A 25,573-nucleotide genomic window follows, 5' to 3' on the forward strand; every position below is an offset into this window, starting at 1 on the left:
AAAATGTTGAACTCGTTCGCCGTAGCAAACGTTGAACTTCATTTTGAAATTAAATCGTTTACTAATTTTATTTTAACATGGAAATAAATTACTTTATGCATGTTTAATTAATAATTAAATATTACCACTGTTTATTTTATGTAGTAATGTAATTTCTTTTTCTACGGAAGCTTTCCTTCGCTTAACAAGTATTCTACCAAAGTTTCTTGCTAAGTTATAACATTTGTAATAAAACGATAGAATAATTTTCTTAGTATATTTTAAAATTAATATCAATACATATAAAAAAAACATGACCTGACTGACTGACTCATCAACGTCCACCAAAAACTACAAAGATAAATTGATGAAAATTTGTATAAAAGTTCTTCTTACGGTGTACGTGCACAGTAAGAAAGGATTTTTTAAATTCCGAGTTTAAAGGGTTATAATGGAATAACAATGAAATTTATTATTATTTTTTTTTAATTTCTCGGTAACAAATAAAGATATCATCAACTTGATTTTCGATTTGTGTTGTATTTTCATGTAAATTTCTAAACACCAATTTCTAGATATTCTGAAATTCGACCTTGAAAGGAGTGAAAAAAGGTAAATGAAATTTGAACAATGATTACAAATTTTCCTCATTTCCGAATATACTAAACGAGATATTCACTAGATTGGGGCTCAGTATATAATATTTTGATAAATATCTAAAAATATTTTCGGTTTTTTTTTTAATTTCGAATTTTTAAGGGGTACAACGGTGTACGGGCGGCTCAACCAATATAATTGACGTACAGCACTGTTACTCTACGTGCGACGCGATTGAGGCACCTGCCTCCGGTTACTTGATTAAAAAACATAAAGTGATTAAAAGATTAAAAAAAGTAAGAAACGAAGTACGGTGACCTCCTAGTGCTGGATGACGAGAAACGCTAAGAACCGGGCAAAACACATTTTTACCCGTATGAAGGACGGGTAACCAGTTTATAACTAATATTTTTAGGATGGAGGCTGACTGTTTTGAAATCTACATTCCAAGATCACTCAAAGTTTCGGCTCCTGTACTGACCAAACCGTTGTTCTGAGGAAATTACAATAGATTTTTTAAATAAATTGAACAAGCTTAAATTTTATTTATCATTATTATTCTCAAAAGCATGAGTTTAATGATTACAGCGTGGTCCAAGGGGCAGAGCCCTCTACCTAGGTGGGAAAGATGAGCGAAGCCAACCATGACCGGCTAAATATCTCCTGATTGCGACGGTAAATACAAGTAAGCATATAGCGCGGGCGAAGCCGCGACGGGGATGCTAATCTATATATATATATATATATATATATATATATATATATTAATAAAACATGTCGTGACCGATTCATAATCAACGCCAGCAAAAACTACTGAAAATAAATCTATAAAAATTTGTATACACGTTCTTCTTACGGTGTAAGTGCACACTAAGAAAGGAGTTTTTGAAATTATGAGTCTGAAGAGTTAAAGTGGGAAATATTAAATTTTACTATATTATTAATTTCTCTGAAACAAATGAGGATATTAACTTGAATTTTGGTGAGTGCAATCTTCATGTGAATATCTAAAAAACAATTTCTAGATTTTTTTAAAATCGACCTTGAAGAAGGTAAAGAAAGGTAAAAAAATTTCGAACATGATTGCAAATTTTCCCCATTTCCAACTATACTAAACGACATAATCACTCGATCTGAGCTTGCAAATACTCTTTAATTTTTTTTTTGTCTTCAGTTATTTGACTGGTTTGATGCAGCTCTCCAAGATTCCCTAATCTAGTGCTAGACGTTTCATTTCGGTATACCCCCTACATCCTACTCTTTAAATATATATCTAAAAACCATTTTTGGAGATTTTTAATTTTAATTTTAATCAAAACATTGTCTTCTTTACATTTTTACCGTTTTATGTTGGTAATTTTGATTATGTATTTCACCAGCGAAGCCGCGACGGGAAATATGAAAACCAATTAGTGGGCCTTGCACTGACCAAACTGTTGCTCTGAAGAAATTACAATATACTGATAGTTTTTATAGATTGAACTTAATTTAATGTTTATTTATCATAGTTATTATCGCAACCATGAGTTTAATGAAGGGGTCCAAGGGGCGGAACCCCCTTGCCTAGACGGAAAGGGCAAGCAAAGCGAGCTGGGGACGCTAGTTTATTTTTATGTATGAGTGAGAGAGAGAGAGAGAGAGAGAGAGAGAGAGAGAGAGAGAGAGAGAGAGAGAGAGAGAGAGAGAGAGAGAGATGTAGATTATTATAAACCACCATGTTTAAGTTTATATTATGTATGATTAATAAATATTAAATCTTTTTTTTTCCAATATAAGCTAATTATAACAATTTAATTTAAAAAATAAATTCATTAAAAGGTTTTTAAACTCACCGAAGTCAAAGATACAGAATCTTCTTCATCCCGATCTGGAGTTTCCTGCAACAATTAAAATAAAAACTTAAAGTAACAGGTAGTAATTTTATTCATTAATATTAAACTAACGTTAATGTTCCCTCTAGAAATAAAGCAAGCATCAATCTACCACAAAAATAGGCTGTTGCAAGTTCAAAACTTGATCTATTTCTTTAGCCTCAAGCCCTTCATTAATGATGGAAAGTTTTACTGATATATTATGATACCACCTTAACTGTTTTTCTGCTTAAGCATTTTTTTTATTTTTATGATTTACCACATTCCATGTTATTTAATAATATATAATTCTAGGGAACGAAAACTTTGATCAAGAGTATATTACACAGTTTTTTTTTTTTTTTTTGTTAGCTGACTGGTTGTATACTATTTTCTTACCATTCAATTCTCTGCAAATCTTTTAATCAACATAATAACGTTTTTCTTTTTTGCTGTTTCTGGCTTCAAATTCACCACCACTGCTGTAGTAATTAAATGATTCTAAGATATTAGTTTGTCATTTAGGCTATGTGTTTGGGAAATCTTATTCAGAGGTGTGATATAATAAGCCTAGTATTTTTCATGCTTGTGATATTTTCAAATTGGATTAATCCTATGGTTCCCAAACTTTTCCGAGTGGCGGCGTTCTATTTCAATTAAAATTTTTCCATGGCAGCCTACCCTAATTACAAGTATGACTACTCGTAAGTAAGAGATAAAAATAAATAAAACTAGTATATCTTCATTATTTTTTTACTTTATTAACATTAAATTAATAATTATAAATCTTGGTTCAATTACTTATGAAACTTTTACAATATTTCGTGGCCCCCCTGAGAAGAGGCCGCGGCGCACAGTTTGTGAATAACTGGATTAATCAATCAGTTTTTATTTTTAAAAAATATGTCTGATGATTAATGAATGCGGGATGATCATTGATGCTGTTTTGAGCCATCCCTTTCAAATAGACGGAATAAAACGATCTGCACTTATGTAGCTCATATTACAGCGTAATAAAATCATCCAACCTTTGATGTGGTGTCCTCTAACGAACATCTGATTCGATACCAAGAACAGCCGAGATCTATTCCTCTACTAGGCATTAGATCTAACCTGTTTGCTCTGATTTTACGAGTGCCTTACAGGCAATTAGTGACGTGTAATCCAGACACCTTATTGACTGTGAGATTCAGTGAGTTATTTAGCAAATGAACCACCGTAATACAGCTGTAAGCTTCTGTTGAATCTCCAGCCACACTGGAATTTTAGGTATTAAGGGCGCTGATAATGTAGCAAAGAAAGCTTATTTCCAGCTTCCTTTCACCAATCGCGTCGCTTCGAACAATATCGTCTGTTTACTGAAGAGGAGTAGTTCATGATCGGTGGTAAAGTGAATGGAATGCTACCATGAACAATAATCTTTACCCAATTAAGAACACTGTGTCACTATGGAGCTCCTCATGCAGAAATATCCCTCGAGAGGAGGTTATAAATCTGTCGTTTACGAATAGGGCACACTTTTTTTCTTTTCTTTTTCTTATTTATCCTCCGGTAATTACCGTTCAGATAATACTTAAGAGGATGAATGAAAATGATATGTATGAGTGTACATGAAGTGTAGTCTTGTACAGTCTCAATTCGACCATTCCTTAGATGTGTGGTTAATTGAAACCCAACCACTAAAGAACACCGGTATTCACGATCTAATATTCAAATCCGTATAAAAATAACTGACTTTACTAGGACTTGAACGCTGGAACTCCGACTTCCAAATCAGCTGATTTGGGAAGACGCATTCACCACTAGACACGCATCAATGTGTGCGAATAGGGCACACTAGGCTCACTCATTGATACTTGACTCAAATAGATGCACTAGTTTATATTCAATGCGACTGCCACAGTTCACCAAATGCTTGTAGATTGAATCTATTATGCGGCATTACGTCACGAGTTTAAACTACGAGCTAACATGCAAATTATTTTAGGGGATAATGAAATGTTATCTTATGTTTTATAATTTCTTGGAGCCATCAGTTTATATTTAAATATATGAATTACCGTAATACGTTCCAAATATTCGTGCAATTTCCCGTAAAGCAGATGTTAATTTTATTATTTTGAGATATATAATGTAATAGATCTTTGTGTTTATATTTCGCTTTTAGCATGCGTTACAGACTTTTTACTTTGAAGATGTATTTTTGCGTTACTGGAATTTTAGTTTTTAATTGGCCTTTTTTTACGTTTATTTTTTACAACAAATATATTGTGTTCGGGCGATTATAACACGAATGCATTTTTCGCCTAGAACCACCCCCCGCCCCAAAAGAGTTTATGTTTTTATTACAATTGGTCAAATAGGTGGAGAAATACAGTCACCATGATTACAAAATTTTAATCATAGTAGAATTATTTTTTAACATAATTCTTTACTTTATACTTGCATACTTTAATGTTTCACTAGTTTATAGCATTACACCAGTAAACATGAAGCTAATTTATTTGTACTGTGATCACGCATGCGTGAACTGTCTCCCACCAACTCGACAAGTTATTAAGAACATTCATTTAAAAAATTTATTGATATTAAAAGTATACTTATATTCTGTGTGCTTAACGTCCGAAGTAACTGACAATCAGATTTTAATAAATTTATAATTTAAAAAGCATTTTTCAGTTAAGAATATTATAGAATTGTACTGACAAGACTGAGACATAAATGATGATATAACTTTAGTGTTTCTTGGATCTTCGGTGGTGCAGAAAAGATTAATTTTTAACAGTTTATTCAAATATATAATAAAAATTAATTTTCTTTGAAAGCCTTTAAAACTATCCGATTTTTCTTTTAAAATTTTATATCAATCGGACGATCTAATTTGATTTAAGAAAGTACTAAAGTTAGGAATCGGATATTTAAACACAAAAAAAAAATCATTTTATTCATTCCAATCCTGTACACATTTATATATTCTCAAAAACGTTTCTCTACTGGATTAGTGTATATAAAGAAAACAAGTAAAATTTTATATAATACATCTGGTACTGTTTATAAGTGTAGTCGTAATCTAGGGTCTCGGGCTACATTAATTATCCAAGAAATATTTAAAAATCAATGAAAATATTTTTTTATTTAATTGCAAATCTTTATCTTATTGGTTGCCATTTTAGAAATATAGATTGGAAGAATTTAATTATACAGCAATCATTAGAAACGTTGTTACACACGAACAATCATTCAGAACATTTTAAGACACGGACATACATGTTATCATTAAAATCTCTTATTAGGCGAGTCAATAGAGATTTTAACTTCTAAAAAATTTACTACAACAAATAAACTATTGGAATGAGTTCGGAGAAATATTTAGAATAAAAGTGTACCCTAACGAACATGAGCGATTAACTATTTAATTTGTTAATTAAGAAATTAAATAGAATGTTTTGTTTTTCGCCATTGGCGGTTTTATTTTTAATCAGATGTAAAAAATAAAAAAAGTACCAGTAGATAGATGAGGAAATTTCGAACTAAATACCTCACGGGTAATTTTCTCTACGAGCAAAACTAAGGAAGGACGCTAGTAAATTTTACAATATGAACCAAAATCGCGCTCTAACTATCATACGTAGGTATCGTAAATCGACGGCGTGCAATAAATGAACTTCTACAACTCTGTTCCTATTAGAGATAATTAAAAATTTCAAAAAGGTACGGATTCAAAAGATCCAAAGCTATAAATTAGTCAAATTTTCACAGTATTTTTCATTTATGATTGTCCGTTAATCCGGATCTACTGTGAAAATTTGCCAAGTTGTTGATAAAACGCCTGTAATAATAAACGAATTACAAAAAATTAAAAATTCAATACAGCCTTCTGTTCTGATTTCACAACGAATATGTCTATATCTTATTTTTTAATTTATCAATATTTGAAAACTGCATTTTTTTTAGAAAAAGCGTATCTTGGCTGACGCTCAAAACCGATCATTAATAAATCTCTTTTTTTCAAATATAAAAATATTTTAATTGTTATTTATAAGGTAAAACATGTACTTTCAGATGACAGAGGTGGTTTTTCATTAAGTTTAATTTTTCAATGAGTTTCAGGAAGTAAATGTTAACATACTTCGTAAACAAATGAAAGTGACGCTATAAACAAATTGTTATAAAAAAATTAATGAAAACAGAAATTTTTATGCAACTTCGTAGATTTATGTAAAGGTATGTTATTTATAAATATCTGATCATACATTTGATTGATTTTGCAAATTTTTTGCTGTTTGTGGAAAACTAGCTTAGAAAAAAATATCTAGTTTTTCGTCAATATTTTGTTTATTACTTCCTAGTAAGAAGTAAAGGAAGTATTGTGATCGCCAAAAATTACGATTTTCAGTTTTCAACGGCAATATCCATTTTGACCATCCCTGAATCCATTTTAACTAGTTCACGCCTGTACGTACGTATGTATCTCACATAGCTCAAAAACGGTTAAGCCGTAGAATGTTGAAATTTTGGATTTACGACTGTTGTAACATCTAATTCTGAACCTCCACTTTTGATTGCAATCGACTGAAGTAAAAGTGACCAAAAAAAGCCCAAAATCCAAAATAATTTGGATTTTGGGCTTTTTCTTAATTGCAGCAATAAGCCCTCTTTAAAAATGCTTTTCAACGATGTATCATAAGTGGTACTTATTTTCATTGGTTCCAGAGTTATACCCAAACAAAATTTTAATTAATGAAATATTTAGATCTAAGGGGAAGGCACATCGGTTCGAATCAAGACTTTATCTCCTTTTTCTTTAATTTAAATATACTGATTTATTAATAATTATTAATCTCTCATTGTAAACAAATCTTTACGATGAATGATAACATAATGAATCAAAATAACAATAACAAAAAAAAATATATCAGGAGTAATTAATGAAATAAAATTTTATGTACTTTAATGGCTATATGTAATTTAATAGGCGTACAAGAACGTCATATGGCGTCCACATATTTTTTTTTAATTTTATAAAAAATAAATACCATCAGTAGAAAACTACGACAATGTTGCATAAAAAAGCTCGTGTTTTTCGTTGAAAAACACTTTTTTCAACGAGCAAAAATTAAGAAATTATGGATAAATTAATTTTCCCATTTAGTATTACTGTATACGATAAGGTACCCTGTTTCCAAGCTACTGTACCGTAGCACCATTTTGGTGATTATTATTAAATTCGCTAACGCCATCAGGTTTTCTGGTAGAAAAAAGTACTCGAAAGATTTTTTACGTAAAATGTCTTCAGCTATCTATTGGTGTCTTTTATTTTTTTTCACCATTAAAAATAAAGCCGCTAATGGCAAAAAACTAAATATTTTTCCTTAATTCGTTAATTAACAAATTACATAGTTAATCGCTCATGTTTTATTTTGCATATTTTACCAATCCATTCCAATTTGCTGTACTGATTTTTTTCAAGGTTAAGGCATTTTTGAGTCTCTGTTGACTCAGCTGTATGGGATATTCTGGATCATCTATTTTTTATATGACTGACCGACCACTTTCAAGTTTTTTTTTTTATTTTTTATTTTCTAAACCTAGAAAATTAAGATATATATATTCTTCTGCTGTATTTTTTAAATATTATTTTACCCCGATGGTCACTATTAAATTTCAGGTTAATACTTTTCTTCGAAACTATTTATTAGGTTATTTTCATTAATAATTTCTTTGTTGTTTAAATTTATCTAAAATATTCTATAACAAATCCATAGCGGGATTCGTACATTAGCTGGAATATCTTCGACTTTACGAATCGAAAAATAATTCACTTTAATGTAATTCTGTTAAAAGTATTACTTCCTAACGTTTCCATAAATATAATACTGTCGTTTAGTCGTCTTTCAGAGTTCTGAAAATAATACGACTTAATTGGTGTTTTTTTCTCAGAGAAGTCTGGGTCGATTTCTGTTTTATCGAAAATCGAAAAAAATAAAAATATTTTTAATTTAGGAATAACAGACATACATTACAAACATAAGAAATAACACATAAATTGGAACAACTGTAAATAGGTACATCAAATGGCCTATGTTTTTATTTTTATTGATTACCACGTTACATAATATATATTAATCATTCTGTCATTCGTATAAGTCCGTGAAAATTTGCAATACTACAATCCAAGGAATAAATTATTTTTCAGAAGAGTTAATTTTTAGTGGCTACTTCCTTCCCTTCTAAAAAAAAAAATTATACATATCGACATGTAAAGAATGTCGGTTGTTTTAACATAGTACCATTTATGCATTTGCTTTCCGAAATTACAATCGCTTACTAATCTAGAGAGTTTCTCATGTTGTGCAATTTTTTTTCCTAAAACATATCGTCTTCTTGCTAATAGACTACAAAGAATATGCTGTCATTCTCATAGTACGTACAGTAGTTATACACTTCAGTATAATTTCTAATAAAATAAAAGTAGTTCCATACATCTAGACTAAAAGTAAAAAAAAAAAAAATTAAAAAAAATCGTTCACGTAATTTAAGCTAAAATAATCTTGTATGAAAACAAAAACAAAATAAAAAGGTTTTAACTAAGATTAATGAAGTGTAGAAGTTACAGCAGGTGGTATGTTTACATCTTGATTTGTGTATACACGTGTTCTATTGATTGGTTTGACCTAACCCCCATGTATTATAATAAGTAGACATCAATCAATATTAACATTTACCTTACCTTTCAATGTATGTACTGTCTTTCAAATAATAACCTAAGACTAGAAACGATGGCGTTAAACATTTTTATATTATTGTCTCTTTATGTTTGCGTATAACCAGAGGTATTCCTTTGTTGTAGAGAATGAATCTACTCTGTTATGATTGACAAAAGAAAAATTATTTTTTTTGTGAATTACATTTCGTCAAATGAAAAATTTTATAGTTTTTTTTTTTTTAAGTATATAAACTATTAGTAGTTCTTTATGTATGAAAAACCTAAGTTAAATTATCATTTTTCAAAAGTAAAAGATATATCGTAATTAAAAAATAAGTAATTTACCGAGAAATTCGAAACGTGAGTCTTACTGTTGAAATATATAGGAATAAAATTTAAGCTGGTCGAAAAGTTCGTCTAAGAAAAAACTTATTATGCATGTATGTAATTAATATGCAACCTGGGTTATTCTAATAAGAAATCTCAGTTTGATATTAGGCTTTTTGTACAACCATCGGATACGATAGTCTCCAAACAGATACTAACCGGAATCACCCTTCCGCCCAACCTTACAAAATTTAAGGATCTCCATCGAAAATTCAAATACGTCTTCATTACTTTACCTAGAATCCAGTCGGCGTATATTAAAATCCCGTAGGATGATATGATTCAAAAGGAATTGTTATCAAGACTAATGGAAACGAGAAGAAAATAAGAAACGGATGATTTATCCACGTTAAGATTACAAAACGTGATATATCAGCTAAGATTTTGTACAGAAACGCGTATATATAAGGCAATTTGTTGGTAAAATTTTGGGGTCAATATTTCCAAAAGTATGGGGTAGTTTTTTGAGATTAATTTTTTTAAATGTTTGCGAACATAACTCCTTATGTTATATTCAGTACATGCGTGCACGGTTATCATACTGTTGTTAACAAAAGTTTGCCCAAAATTCCCACCTTCCCCAAAAATTGAAAAAAAAAAGCGCTATCATTTTATTTATTACGTACTTTTTAACCGAATTATTTTTATGTCTTCCTAGGCATAGTTGTAGTGCAAGCGATCCAAAAAAATACTTTGGGAGGGTGGGGTCCCGATTTAAGTCTAAAAATATCATTTTTTAAAACTTGTTATAGTTTATTTAAACTTTTAATAATAATATTACGATAATATTTTATCATAATTCAGTTAATATGATGTATATTAAAACACAATTATGTATTGAAATACAAAAAGCAGTACAACACGATATAAGGAGAGAAAATAAACTCACAATAGTCAAATGAACGAATAGAATTAACAGGGAAAGACCTACCTCAATCAAAATGCAAATAAATTCATACATAATTATTAAAGGATTGAATAAAATAGTATAAATATTATTTTGATGAAAATTTTGTAAGACGTAAGTAAAAACATAAAACGAAATAATAAATTATAAATGACGAAAATTAAGACTCGTCTATATTAATTGTTCTAATCTTTTTCAATTAACTTATAATTATATTTACTGCAGTTGAAATTAATTTTCTTGATGAGATATCATATTATAACATTCCAGTAGAAAAAAGAAGAAAAAACAAGACGAACGTAAAACAAAAACAAACAGGTTTAATATTTTCATTAAAATCGTAAATACTAACCAGAACAAATCGAAACAAATCCTTATAATCGTTTGTAATTATATTTGGGATTATTATATTTTAAATGACCACAGTTTGAATTAATTATTCGTAATACTAAAATAAATTGCAAACAAATCATTGAAACTATAAATTACTTTTTCTTTCCGATTTAATTACACGTATAATTTTTTTAATTTATTTAATGACAAACGTAAAATCTTTTATTTCCTGTGCGCAACAAACATGATCATTTATAAATCTCATAAAAAATTATGTTTGGTAGAGATAATACTTTATAATTCCTAGCCCAAAAATATAATTTATTTTTTTTTAAATTAACCGTTTTTCAATTTTTTAAACTAAAAAATATATATATGTAAGAATAATATAGGTTATACATACGTTTTAAAGAATTTTGAGTCTTTTAAAATTAAGGATCGCTATTAATAAAAATAAGTAAATAAATGGAAAAATTACAAAAAATAAATCTTAGTATGTTATTATCAATTTATTATTTTAAAAATTTAATATTGTGATAAGATTTCCACCAAAAATGCTTACTTTTTTGGTTTCATTTTAATAATTCCAAGTAAAATTCAAGTTGCAGAAAAAATTGAATAAAATAACAAAAAATAAAATAAAACATTAATTTAAGATAGATTTAATGTGGGAGAAAAAATTCAGTCTGATCATTTTTACGTTTCCATCTATATACTGCTGTATCAGAGCTATAGCTCTAGAAGGGAGAAAGTATTGTAATCGATCCAATTTGGGCATATGCGGTTTACACCGGATCTTGACGTTTTAACACCTAAGAAACCCAAAAAAAACCGGATGGAAATTTTTCGGATGATGTACGTGTGTTTGATGTTGACCTCTAAATCACCGTATATCTCCAGAAATACTGAACCGATTTTGACCAAATTTGGAGGGATTACTTCTATATATGGGACACTAATGCCGTTAAATTTTCAACTTAAAAGGTCGAAAAGGTAAGTTTGCAGAGCAAGTTCACTCTTCATATCTCCAGATTTCTTCTAATTAAGGTCATATCATTCTTAGGCACATTTATTAACAATTAAAAGATAACAATATTTGCAAAAAATGTTTTGCAAAATCGCAACCACCCAAAAAAATTCTGCTGTAATCGTCTGCTACGTTGTAACGTATCAGGTGAGCGATAGAATTATATAAACGAGTAAGTGTAAAAAAGTAACTCGGTCTGGCTGGGTCTTGAATTCGATCGCCCGGTACACCCGATACTTCGTGAGTTAAGCCTGCGGCTATATCAGTCTGCCGAGCGTACAAGCGAAATTTGTTCTATGCGAGTTGTGAAATTACATTAGTTTAGTTAGTGCCGACCAAACAAAAGTGATATAAAATGTGCCAGATAGGAGGGTAATGAGGAATTAAATAATTAAGTGCCGACCTCCTTGGCATAGTGGTAGCGTCTCGACCTTTCATCCGGAGCTCCCGGCTTCGAATCCCGGTCAAATATGGTATATTTCATACGCTTCAAAAATTCCATTTTCATATCTCAAGCACAAGCTTCAAGCTTATGTGACGATATCGTCAAACTTATTTAAGATAAATCACAATATATACAAGAAATTATAAAATTTATTTATTATTTATTCATGTATAACAGGTTACAGATTAACACTACAGTGACATGACGTAAACAGTACTTTGCAGAGATACCAAGGCATCTGTGCGCAGTCTGGCTTATAATTGTAAATGTACCGGAAAATGTATAGTCTTGAAGAGACTCAGGCCGACCACTCCTGAGACGTGTGGTTAATTGAAACCCAACCACCGAAGAGCACCGATATCCACAGTCTAGAATTCAAATCCATATAAAAGCAACTGCGTTTCTAAGGACTATAACCTTACAACTCTTAACTTCAAAAATTAACAGATTTTGCGATGAAGTTTACATAGTTTAACTATATTTACTACAGTAAATATAGTTGACTATATTTAATTAAATAGTAGGAGTACAGGACGAATAAAGTAATAATGAAAAATAGATTATACCAAGCAAAGAAAATTTTTATGTACAAAAGAAATTTGCGTGGAGTACAAACGTTTTATGGTATTGAAGCAGGAACAAGGAGCCAAAGGATAAAAAAGATAACAAAATTGTAATACTTCCCCGGCATTGGTTATTTACTATATATACTGGAAAAATGATACATGAAAAAAGTTACCTAAGATTTTTGCTTGGGGTGGATTTAATTTATGTGAAATCGTTACAAAATTATCATTATAAGTTTAAACCAAAATCGTTTAAAAAATTTTTTTTAAAATCGATATTTTATTAATTTTTTCTGCACCCTATCTTCAAAATAACTTTCAACAAAAATTTTCTACGTTTACTATTTTTTATACATTCACTATGTTAAATGAAGACTAAAATCTCCACTGAAAAATATACAACCAATAAAAAGTTACCCAAGATTTATTTTTTGATGATAAAGGTTGAATGATGACATTTAATGGTAATATTATTATTAAAAGATAAAAAAAAAAAAACTAAAAAAGTTTAAAAGAATTAAAAAATTCGATATTTTTAAACTTTGATCGGCTTTGAACACCCAAATTATTTCTTGGGCCATTTCACTACTACTACTACTCCTAGAAAGACATAGAAAATTTCGTTTAAAAAATATGCAATAAATAAAAAGATACAGCTTTTTCGATTTTTGGGGGAAAGGGAATTTGGGAACAAAATTTTATTAAAAATAGTAAGACAAGCATTTACGCATGTACTGAGCTTCATAAAAGGGGTTATGTTCGCAAAATCTTTTGTTAAAATTAACCCCAAATAAACTATCTACCCCACTCCGCTGGAGATATTGGTCCCAAAACTTTACCAACAAATACATGAGTTTTTGTACAAAATTTGATAAAAATAGGTTAATCTCAAAAGTTATTAAGCTTCAAACACCCTAACAGACGTACATACGAACAAACATTATCCGTATCTTTTTTGTTTTTTTTTGTTTTTGAGGTTCCTGTTTCATAAAACGTCGAGAAATGGAAAAAAAACCATACCCCATTTTTTCACTGATTACCATACTTTCCTTCTTGCATCATACCTCTAGAGTTAAGATGCCAGGAAAGTAAAAAACAGAGGTCTTTCAAAGCGGTATTAAATGAAGATGTTAAAAATTAAGCAAGTCGATAAGATTCAAAATGAGAAAGTACGTAAGACGAATAGAAGAGGAAAGAAATTTGTAACAGAATCTTGTAAAGAGACGAACTAGGCTGGTGGTCCACATACTAAACATTTTTAATTAATTTGTTAATATTGGCACGTGTATAAGGTTTGCATTTTAGAGGACGACAATAACTGAAATACATAAAACAGAAAAAGTGAAGGTGTATATGTAATAAATAAGCTAAATTTAAGAGAAAAAAACAGAACAGAAGGTTATTTAAAATAACATCAAATAGTCGACTGATTGAAAACTCCAAAAAAATAAAATAAATATAAAAAAATTATTGCATTTTATATAAAAAAAAAAAAAAAAAATTAAATCAATTATTAGTAAGGTACAAAAAGTTAACTAACAAGATTCATGCCATATTAACGTTTAAACATATAAGCAGTATTCACGGAAAGAAAACTGTATGTGTATTTAAAACAACAATAACGACATTTATTTTAAATAATTTAACAAATAATTCTACTTAAAATGTACATAATAAACATATATTAAACTGTTTCAACACTTTATGTTTATTTATACGACCTATTAGACAATAATATTGATACATGCACATGACGGATGTCAATTATTAATTTTTTAATACATGGATATCGAACAGTTTACGATTTAAATATTTTTAACATTAATAATATATTCCAATAAAAATTAAAATAAAATTAATTACGATAAAAATAACTTAAGGAAAAACAAAATAATCTTACCATGATCTAAAAAATTTAAGGTTAGTTTTTTAACAGAATACTCAACATGTATTTAACCGAAACAGATGATCAACATACGGAGATATCGACGGCAGAGTGTTAAAAACAGGCCGTGCAAATAGTATAGTGATGATGTTTAATGCCAACAAAAAAAAAAAGAAAAAAAAAAAGTTTTATTGAGTAATCTGCCCCCGCTGAGTGTTGACGCAGTATCTATTTCTTACTCACATTCAAAACAACAGTGCACTTCATTCTAATCCTGAGTTCGTGTTGAATCAATGAAATAAACTACGAACTCCGCATTAAAAAGAAAATTTTCTATATTTTAATAAAAAAAACGAAAAAAATATTTTGATTTCTTTTCTTATTTCACGGAGGTCTAGTCTTCGTAACAAATTTCAATTATAGAGGATAATAAGAAGTTATTTTTAACTGTATAATTAAAGAGTAAAAGAAAAAGATTTAAATTTAAAAACGACAAACGCCGATTACACAAAGCACAAAGCCGATCTCCGTGGCAGAATGTCTCGGGTTCGAACACCGTTCAGGGATGGCATTTTTACTAACTTATACGAAGTACAAGCAAGTATTGTATCCCGAAAAATGTCGGTTTTCAGATTTCAACGGAAATATCTATTTTGATCATCCCTAAATCCATTTTGACTGGTTTCGGCATAATGTCTGTACGTACGTATGTATCTCTCTGTTAAATCTCTTTCGGTTAAAACAATTAACCGAAAGATTTTGAAATTTTGGATTTAGGACTGTTTTAACATCTAGTTAAGCACCTCCCCTTCTCATTGCAATCGGCTGGACCAAAAATGTCCAAAATCCAAAAGGTTTTTTTTTTACTTTTTCTTAACTGCAGTAATAGGCCCTCAATGAGAGTTTTCAACGATATATCATAAGTGGTAGTTATTTTCAATGGTTCCAGAGTTATAGCCAAATAAAATTTTAATTAATGAAATATTTCATTCTTACAACGGGAAGGCATACTGGTTCAAATCAACTTCATTTCCTTTTTTTTAATTTAAATACAGCGATCTATTAATAATGATTAACCTCTAATTGTAAAAATAAAAATATATATAATAAGTAATAACAAGAAAAATATATATAAATGAAAATGAATCAAAAGTTATCAGTGAAATAAAACTAAATGTACTTTTAAAAATAAAAATGTGTATATGTAATTTAATAGGTGTACAAGGAAGTCATATAGTGTCCATATCAGATTTTTTTACTCTAATAAAATGTCAATGTTCATATTCCTACGCACCTGTATGATAAATTATTAATTCATCAAGCAATAACAAAAAAAAATCTTTGTAATATTCTCATGTTGCTGAAACTAAATGAAAATATTTCAAAGATATTTTCTTTTTTCATGACGTCATCTTGATAAATCAAATCTAAAGAATACAATATAATGTAATAAAAAACAGAAAGAAGCACAAAAACTAATGATCTATTCTTGCCGATATGAACGAAAACATACAAACATATATATATATATATACAGATGGAGGGGGAAAGAGAGAGAGGGAGAGAAAAGAGACAAATACTCACTAGCCTACATAAGTGTTAATGCATAAAATGGTGAGGAAAAGAAAAAAATGTTAAAAAGAGGGTTAAACACATCGTTCGTACGCGTTGCGTATGCTTACATGACACATATACATTCGGGTTACAAGTTAAAAAAAATAGAAAACAATGTACGAAAGAGGGAAGGAACGCGAGTTGTTGGTCAGACACGCTTCATATTATATACAAAACAACATAAAGTTTCCCTTTCGGGAAAATGTTTTCATATAATCGCAAAAAGTGGTATATGCTATATATATCCGGCCGGAACGAACGCCGGTTAACAATTGAAATAAATAATTAGAACTGTGCCACTGAGAGATGGAAAAGGAAGAAAGGAAGTAAAAGAAAAAGAATATGGATAGGGTGAAGTAGAAACGGGGAAAGACAGTTAAGAGCGACTAAGAGAGTAGATAGAATAGAAAGAGAAAGTAGAAGATGGGAAATATCTCCACTGGGATTAATGAAGTACTTGTTTATTGTATCACCCTTTGTATGTGTGCCGCAGTAGCTTATCCTATAGGTTAGTGTACGCCTACTAGTACCGCTAAAACACCGCACTTCACGGCAGTTGTAGAAGCCTCCCTCTGCTTGCACTTTCATGCTTTTCCGCCCTTCAGTTACATCGTATACGCAGCAGTGCGCGCGCGCCTAAAGTGCCGAGAGAGAAATAAGGATTATTCTTAAGCGAAATAGTAAGCACATAAGGATTACCTTTTACAAAGGCTCATGATTTCAAAGCGATTAAACTATAAAATTTTACCTGATAATTTCAACAAAAAAAAAGTGAAAACATTTATTCCACGTTTAATAAACATACGTTTATTCCCAAAGTAACTATAACGTCAAAAAATTACTAAATATAAACATATATATATATATAAATATATATATAAATAAAAAGCTATACTGTCATTGAAGTAGATAGGAAAATAAGAAAATTCACAAATAAAATAAAACAACGGTATCGATAAGTGCACCGAGCCTAGGCTCAGAATAATTGCGGTAAGAAGTATAGACAGTGTAGTATGAAGATGCGCGACGTAATATCAATAGCAGTATTACCTATACAAGACCTAGATTAGGTCAGAGCGGCAGACTTCGGTGGACGACGGCAAAAATAGTTGCAGAGAAAAACTAACCTTTATAAAAACAAATAAAAAAACTGTAAAATATGAACGTGTCATATATTTTCAACACGCTGCAATTGAGAGTTCTAAGGTTCAAATCGTAATAAAGGCAGTTACATTTATACTGATTTGAATACTAGATACCGGTGTTCTTTGGTGGTTGGGTTTCAATTAACCATACATCTAAGGAATGGTCGTCAACACGAGACTTCATAAGATTAAGCTTAATTTACATTTATACATTTTAAAAAGTTAGGCGACCCTTCAATGTGCGAAATGGAAGAACGTAGAGGCGGCATGCATTCTGAGAGCTTCAATAGAATTCCCGAAACAGGTAATAAATGTATTCGGAGAACTTAAACACGTCCTTTTGATAAAAATTGAAGCTTTATAGTGTAATTCCGCAAATATCTTTTTTGGCGTGCACTTGGTCCGTTTTAAGAAAAACAATTACTTTCCTGCAAGTCGCACGGTTATGTGCCCAGGAGTCGGGGATGTAAGATGGCTTCATCGGCATCTGGAACTGCTTCTTCGTAGAAACATCATGGTATCTCCGAGGGACAGCCTCTCTGAGGGGTAGGAGGCCTTGGTCTCCCACTTAGCTGATCGAGTGGACTCTTTCTTGCAGAAATGTTGGGGGGAAAGTAAGACCTAGTCCCGGTGGGGGATTCTTTCGGGGGTTCCCCATTATAGGCAAAGCATAAAGACCGAATCCCTATAAGAGGATCCTTTGGGGGTCCCCTCATTAGAGGCATGGCACCTCAAAGATCGAGTCCCGGCTATCTGGCCGGGACTTTGTTCCCGGCGAGGTAGTTAGAGCTATGGCATCCCTAGGAGCCTAGTTTATGTTTAGTTGCGGATCCTGATCCGGTGGACGGGGGGGGGGGAGAAGTTAATTTTTATGACCGGCTGGAGGAAATGTAGTTTGAAATAAGGAAATTCAGAAAATTACAACAAACCTGCCGTTGTTTATTTTGATGATTTATAATATAGTCTTTCAAATTGCCGACTTTCTCAAATGAAGTAAATACACCTGCAAGTGAACTGTTCTGAATTCTATGGATTGTTTATTCTTACGGATTTCATTGACGAATGACAGTGATGTTAAATTTCAAAACTGAATGACAAACGTTTAATAATATTTTGTATGACAGTGAACCCTACTGCTATTTAAAGAGTTGATTAATTTGAGTTCAATAACAGAATTTTGTATCTGTAAAATGGAAAAGTGAAAAACAGATGAAAAGCGAGCATTGTTAAAAAACGTTGTATTCGCGGGAAATACGAAATGTGTATTCATATAATATTTATATATAACCTGTTTCGAGTTTATAATCAGTCCTACTGGGCATGTAGTCTCCTTAGTGGACAAATATTATACTAAAACGCCAGTTTTATCAAGCAGATACTATTGGAGAGTCATCTCCATAAATAGCAATAGATCCATATAATAAATATTAATGCAATAGACCTTGCAAAGTAGTTGTCAGTTCTGTGCTCAATAATAGAAAAAAAATGTCCGCAAGGACGGTGTTAAAATTCACTGAATCATTAAATTTCGGGTCGAATACTAATATTACCCTTAGAATTATACTAACTTTGCCACTATCCGTAGCAAGTGGTGAAAGAAGTTTTACTAAACTAAATAATTAAAAACTATGTGAGAGCGTCAATGGTCAAGATAAGTTAAGTGATTGTTATGATAGCTATCGAACATGAGTTTCAAAGACCTTACAAAAAAAAAATTCATTAATATTCAATTCAATTCAATTAAAAAATGTTTATTATTATTAATTGTACATTTTTACGAACCAATTTATTTTCTTTAATGTTTTAATTACGTATATTGTCTATTGTATTGTCTGAAATGAAAATTTTAAATATGTGTTGCATTTTTTATGTAAATCTTTTCTTAAATAATGTTTTTACTTAATAAGAATACTTATAAAAATTATATTTCAAAATAATAATATGTAAAAGGCGGCAAAAAAAATTTTTGCCCAGGGCGGGCAAAGCTGGATCGGGGCATACTAAAAATATCCCGACTTGAAAAACAATAAGTAGGATTTACCAATATTTAGTAACAATAACAATAGTATTTCAGCCGGTTAGTAGCAGCTACCATTACAACGAAATTTCTAGTAAAACAGTATTTACATGTTAAAGATTGTACAATTCTAGCATACTGTAACACCAAAAAAGGGCTCTTTTCATTCTACCAACATAAGATGGCCGTTTTTAATACGATGGTTTACAACCACAAAACTGGAGTGCCGCTTGGTTCGTATTGCAGTTGAGGAAAGGGCCATAGTTGTAGCAAATCAAGATTATTCCTTTCAGACACACTTGCTTCCGCGAAAAAAAACCCGTAAACTTGCTGTCGAGATAGGCATAAAAAAAATTCAGTTTTGAGGAGTATCCTTCACACTCCCAATATTACATGAGGATTTTCTGATCCCTAAAGTGGGGACATTATAAGTGTTTACGTTTCCATTAACATGAAATGCTGATTCATCAATGAATACGATACGATAAAGAAAGTGTTCATCGTAACGGTGCATCATTTCATTTGCAAAGTTATCGTACAATAATTTGTAGGCTTATTAAATTTGTAGCTGTATAAGATATGGACGCAGTTGAAAGCCCTTCCTTAAAACCCTCACAGACGTCACTGGAATATCTAATTTGCGGCTAGCCTTCCTAACGGATTTTCTAGGACTTCGCCCAGAAGACAAGTTGAACATTGTCTTCGGATACACTCGGTCGTCCTGTAATCTTCCCTTAACAAATACAGCCAGTTTTTTCAAATTGTTCATACCATCTAAGAATGTTATTACCACTCGGGGAATTATAACTTCAAACGGAAGGCACGTTGAACACATTACACATTCACACTTCGCAAACTGCAAAACACAGAACTCTTTCTGTTGGGAGTTGCCATTTTTGCTACTAGCACTTTCAAGCGGAAGGTACAGGAAACAGTTTATATGAGCTTGCGGACAACTAAAATTGTTTGAGTTGCTCTTTAATTTCATGTATAATTAATCAATGTACGCGAAACTTGAGAAATATCACATAGCTTTAAAACTCCGATATTCATTTTGAAGCACGCTGTATTTTTTTTCTACCAAGTTGTTTCAAGTAGGTCTAGCGAGTCATAGCGGTGAATTAAATAGAACCAATCATTCTTTTAAAATTATGTAAATTAACGCACTCTCGTCTGGCTTAGTTATGTTACTGTAAGGTAATTTTGACTCAATAGGGATAAAAGAGTAAAAATTGATGTAAATCCACTATCGTAAAATATATCACTACGCCAGCACATCACTTACGATCGACATAAAAAAATTCTAAAATAATATCGATAAATATACATTTTTTGTGGCTTTACGTAAAAAAAATTGAACTGTTACCAAACGAACATTCGAATGTACAGCAAAATTGTTTCCTCAGACATGTTTCTGACAATCAGCCAACTAACAGAACATTCACTATCCCTCTCTCTCTCTCACTCTGCGCGGCCGCGCGCGCACCCACTCTAGTTTGCATTATTATGACAATGACATCACTTTTTTCAAATAATGAAACAGCGGAATTTGAAATTTAATACGTTACTACAAAAACGTCGTGTCGTGATATACGTAATGTTTTAAAAATGTTTATAATAACATAACGAACATTTCTATGCAAAGCTTGTTAGAGGTTTTTTAATTAAATTAACTTTTTTTATAATATCATTGAAAAGTAAACCTATATATTTTTAATTATAAATAACTCATAAGTAATTAAAAACAAATTACATGAATCACAGTAATTTATAGAATTTCTAAAACATAGCTTGGTTACAAATAACAAAAAAGTTAAAATTTTTCTTGATAACAATAACTCTCAATATGTAAAAATAATAATTATAATAATACAGAATATGGCTATGGAATTTTTTAAATATGGGAATGTAAACGAGTCAGTAATTAATGTAAAGGTCAGTAACGATCTGAACATCGCCTTATGTTAAATTAATTTTTAATTTTTTTTTTTTTAATTATGACCTATTTTATTGATAATTTAAATTTCTATTTTCTAAGAAATAAACTCAAGAAAAATCATTCTGTTTTTATACAATAGACTTTCATTCAAATAAAAGAAAGAAAAATCCACTCCTTGTAGTCTCTACAAGTCACAGCGAATTATTTTTTAAAAACTATTCTAATATATTGGAATTTAAAATAAAAATTCTAATATATTTAATATAAGTAAAATAATATATAAAATAAATATAATTCCTCTAATATTCTTAATTTAAATATTAACCGGCTTCTACGGTTAATGAAGAGTAACAAATTTTCTCTAAATGTAGATGAAATATCAGCAGGTGTCCAATTATTATCTTGAGTAAAAAAAAAAAAAAATAGTCCATACACTACAAAATACTATTGTTGTAATACATTTGATAGGCGAGGAAATAGTTCTTCATAGCGATTACTAACGAGTAAGTAAGTTTCATAAAAATTAAAATAAAAACTCATTATTATTTTGTATCAATAATCACATTAATAACATCATATTACTTCAATTTGCATTTATTTGTTTAACAGCTAAATGTATATTAACGAAATATGAAGAATAAGATTATTTAAGTCAATAATAGTTATCTATACTCCTACTTAAAATATTAAATATTTTACGCGGACGAACAGACTTTTGACGTTTACTCTCTGCAGATGAAAGTAAAACTCGCTCACAAAATGAGAAGCAAGTTTTATACGATCTGAATAATTTAGCAAAATACTGAATGAAAGTTTTTTAATTCACTTATTACTATGAACGATAATTCCACTTTTGTAAAAAAAACTTTATTACAAATATTAATATTTACTATGCATACATTTTTTTTTTGCATACAATGCATCGATGAGAATTAAAACAAATAAAATTTTTAATTCCTTCCTTTTTTTTACACGACTTCCCAAAAAGGAGTATAACATATTTAGGGTGTGTGTATATATGTTTGTTCCATCGTAGCAGCTCAACGGCCGAACCGATTTAGATGTATAACCCCGCGTTGGAATCCTTGCGTTACCGAAAGTATCAAAGGCTCTATATATATATATATATATATATATATATATATAAATATATATATATATATATAGAGAGAGAGAGAGAGAGAGAGAGAGAGAGAGAGAGAGAGAGAGATATTTTAAATGAACACAATTGAAAATTTCATAAAAAAATTAAAAACTGAACATTACGGAACTTCACAAATTTTACCTTTCACTTATTCTCCTTCCCCTTTTCCCTTATCAACTTCTCCCTCACCCCTCTCCCAGTTTCCTTTTTACCCTTTCCCGTTTTCCCCTTTTCTCGTTACACCTTTTCCCCGTTTTCCATTTTCCCTTTTGCTCGCGCGTAAATCGGTCCATTAGTTTTTTGGTCTTTATCGAACACACATACGAATATGCCTTTTATATATATATATATATATATATATATATATATATAGAATAAAAAAGTCAAATATTTGTATATTTGTTTGTTTGTTTCGTAAATATCTTGACACCGGCCCCACCTAGCGGGTATAGTTTTTACAAAATATTTCTTTTCACGTAACTAGTATTCGTATTCTGAATATGAACCAAATCGGTCCTTAAAAATAATTTTTCTAAATACACAACCCCAGCGCCATCTAGCGGGACGATTTTTTGCAGAGATAATACTTTCCATGTAAGTAACACGTATTCTGAATATCAGGCACATCGGACCATAAATACAATTTTTCGAATTATCTCGACACCAGCGGGTCCAAACAAATTCAGAAACCTTCGTGAGCGTGCGCACAACAATTCACTAAAGTTTCATCGCTATCGGATGAACGGTTTAGACATAAAGACAGACAAATATTCATTTATATGTGTATATATATATATATATATATATATATATATATATATATATATATATATGTAAAAATCATATGATTTTTTGACGGGCAGTATGTCGAACAAGTACCCATGATCGAGTAATGGCGTTATCGTGGAAATCAAAAAAAGCTCGCCAGATGGCTTAATTTTTTATTTTTTATTTCCATTTGTTTACTTTAAGATTAAATGTCCATCCAAATCTTGAGAAAAAATATTTTTTATGAAATACTAGCTAGGGATGCAGGAGAAACGAGTAATAATATAGTATTTCAGGGGAATAAAAATTAAAGCAATAAAATTCTAAACAATATTTACACTAAACATTTTTTGGAATTTAAAAATATAGTTTTTCTTGGTAATACTTAAGAACTGAAAGGAGGAAAATCAGCTGGTAATTCATCTTTTACAGTAAATTAACAATTTTTCAATATAAATTGTAAAGTTAACGAAATAATAAACCAGAGATGTGACAAAATGGAATGATGAAATGATCAAACGTAAAAACGGTTTTTTAGGAATTTTACACATCAGAAACACAAGTTAAGAAAAAATGAAAATTTAACAAGAATACTACCTTTTTAAAATATAATAAGTAAATATGTTTTTTCATCAACGTTAAAACGAAATTACAATAGATGTAAGAAATAAAGTAAAATAAAAAGTAAAGCACAGTAATTACATAAACAACAAGACCATTACTGTATAATACTCGTAATAATAATAATAAAACAAAATGAATAAAGATAGGTTAAAAAAAATTTAGATAAAAAAGTTAAGAGGCTGTCATAACAGAAGAAAAACGGGATTAAAAACGATAGATGGAGGGTAGTAGAGAAAACAAAGATAGTAGGAAGGAAACATGTGTATTAATGGAAGTAAACAAAGAGAAAGAGGTTGTAGGAGGGGGACAGTGAATGAAAAAGAAAGAAAATACTGTAATACGCGAATGCGCGTGTGCGAATACACGCGTCGGTAATTGGCGTCGTCGGTCGTGGATATCGCCGACGAACGTATACTGCAACCGCTCCGTGACGCCCTTCAACTAAAAACTCCCCATTTCTACCCCCCGCCACCTTTTACTGCCCTTAAAAACCATAAACATCCCCTTCCACCGACATCACCGACACCACATCGAAGTACCCTTCAGTAAAGATGAAAAAAAAAAACGCTGAACCACAACGACTTCCTTTAATGAGAAAGCGAGAAAGAGCTATGTCCCTTCTCCCTACAGGCATTACTCCTAATTTACCTCGACCCTTCGTTCACTCGATTTCCGACTTCTAGTCCGACTCCCCTGTTTTACAATAATTCGTATAAGCCAAAAGCAACAATAGCCACTTCAACTCCAGCTACTGTAACAAAACAATAACAGCTGACCGTTACAGTAAGGCCGTCCCGAATACTAATATGAATGAAAACACTTCACATATAGTCGGTGTACGACTGTACCTAGTTTCATCATAGATCGATCATGCATAATAAACAATCAAGACATCATAGCGTCTAAATCATTCGACCGTGAATTAAACATACATCAGCTGATTAAAGCATAATAATGGGAAAAACAAAGACGGATTAGCAGATACATGAACTAATCAATTACAGAACACTTCATTGTAATAAGTGCCTATTTTACTAGAATAAAAAACAAAAAACTTGTAAAGAACATTACATGGAAAACTATTCAAGATTTTTAGTATTTTTTAAACAATTATTAATATAATTAACAAAATAATTTATATTTAGGCTACTAAGTTTAATAGATTTTTTTTTACAAATAATAAATAAAGTCTTAAATAATATTAGCATAATGAAAAATATTTTTAAAATCTGCCAAATAATTTATAGACAAATCTTAACACAGTTTTAAAAAACGGGTTTTACATTTAATGGTTTAATGATAAAAGGAATCAATTCAGAAACATCGTGCTAAACCAATAATATTAAACAAGATTTAAATATTAAAAAAAAGTAGAAATCCATTTTCTATTGGAGCAAAACCTACGAAAATAAACAGAAAATACGTATCATTCTTTCTGTACCTAACAAACACCCTTTTAAAGAATTCTTTTTAAAAATTCTTCGGTGTATCAGCATTTTCGAACGAAAGGGTCATTTCTAACGTCTTCATTACCTGTTGAACACCGAGTAAATCATCGTGTTAATGATGAAAATCGTGTGATTCAGCATATTCAGCGTGACCCAGGCAATAGTATAAGGCGAATTTTATGTTGCACTGGT

The 25,573-nt window shown here is 30.5% G+C and overlaps 1 protein-coding gene across 2 annotated transcripts in view; it reads right to left on the reverse strand.

Moving 5' to 3' along the window:
- The window catches only part of sowah (ankyrin repeat domain family member sosondowah), a 135,088-nt gene that overhangs the window by 20,819 nt on the left and 88,696 nt on the right, over positions 1 to 25,573 (reverse strand). For both annotated transcript variants that reach the window (XM_075372425.1, XM_075372424.1), the window contains exon 5: positions 2,409 to 2,453. In XM_075372425.1, the coding sequence (XP_075228540.1) occupies positions 2,409 to 2,453 (45 nt within the window). The remainder of the gene's footprint in view (positions 1 to 2,408; positions 2,454 to 25,573) is intronic.

Source organism: Lycorma delicatula, chromosome 8, assembly GCF_047948215.1.
Source record: "Lycorma delicatula isolate Av1 chromosome 8, ASM4794821v1, whole genome shotgun sequence".
NCBI classification, from domain to species: domain Eukaryota; kingdom Metazoa; phylum Arthropoda; class Insecta; order Hemiptera; family Fulgoridae; genus Lycorma; species Lycorma delicatula.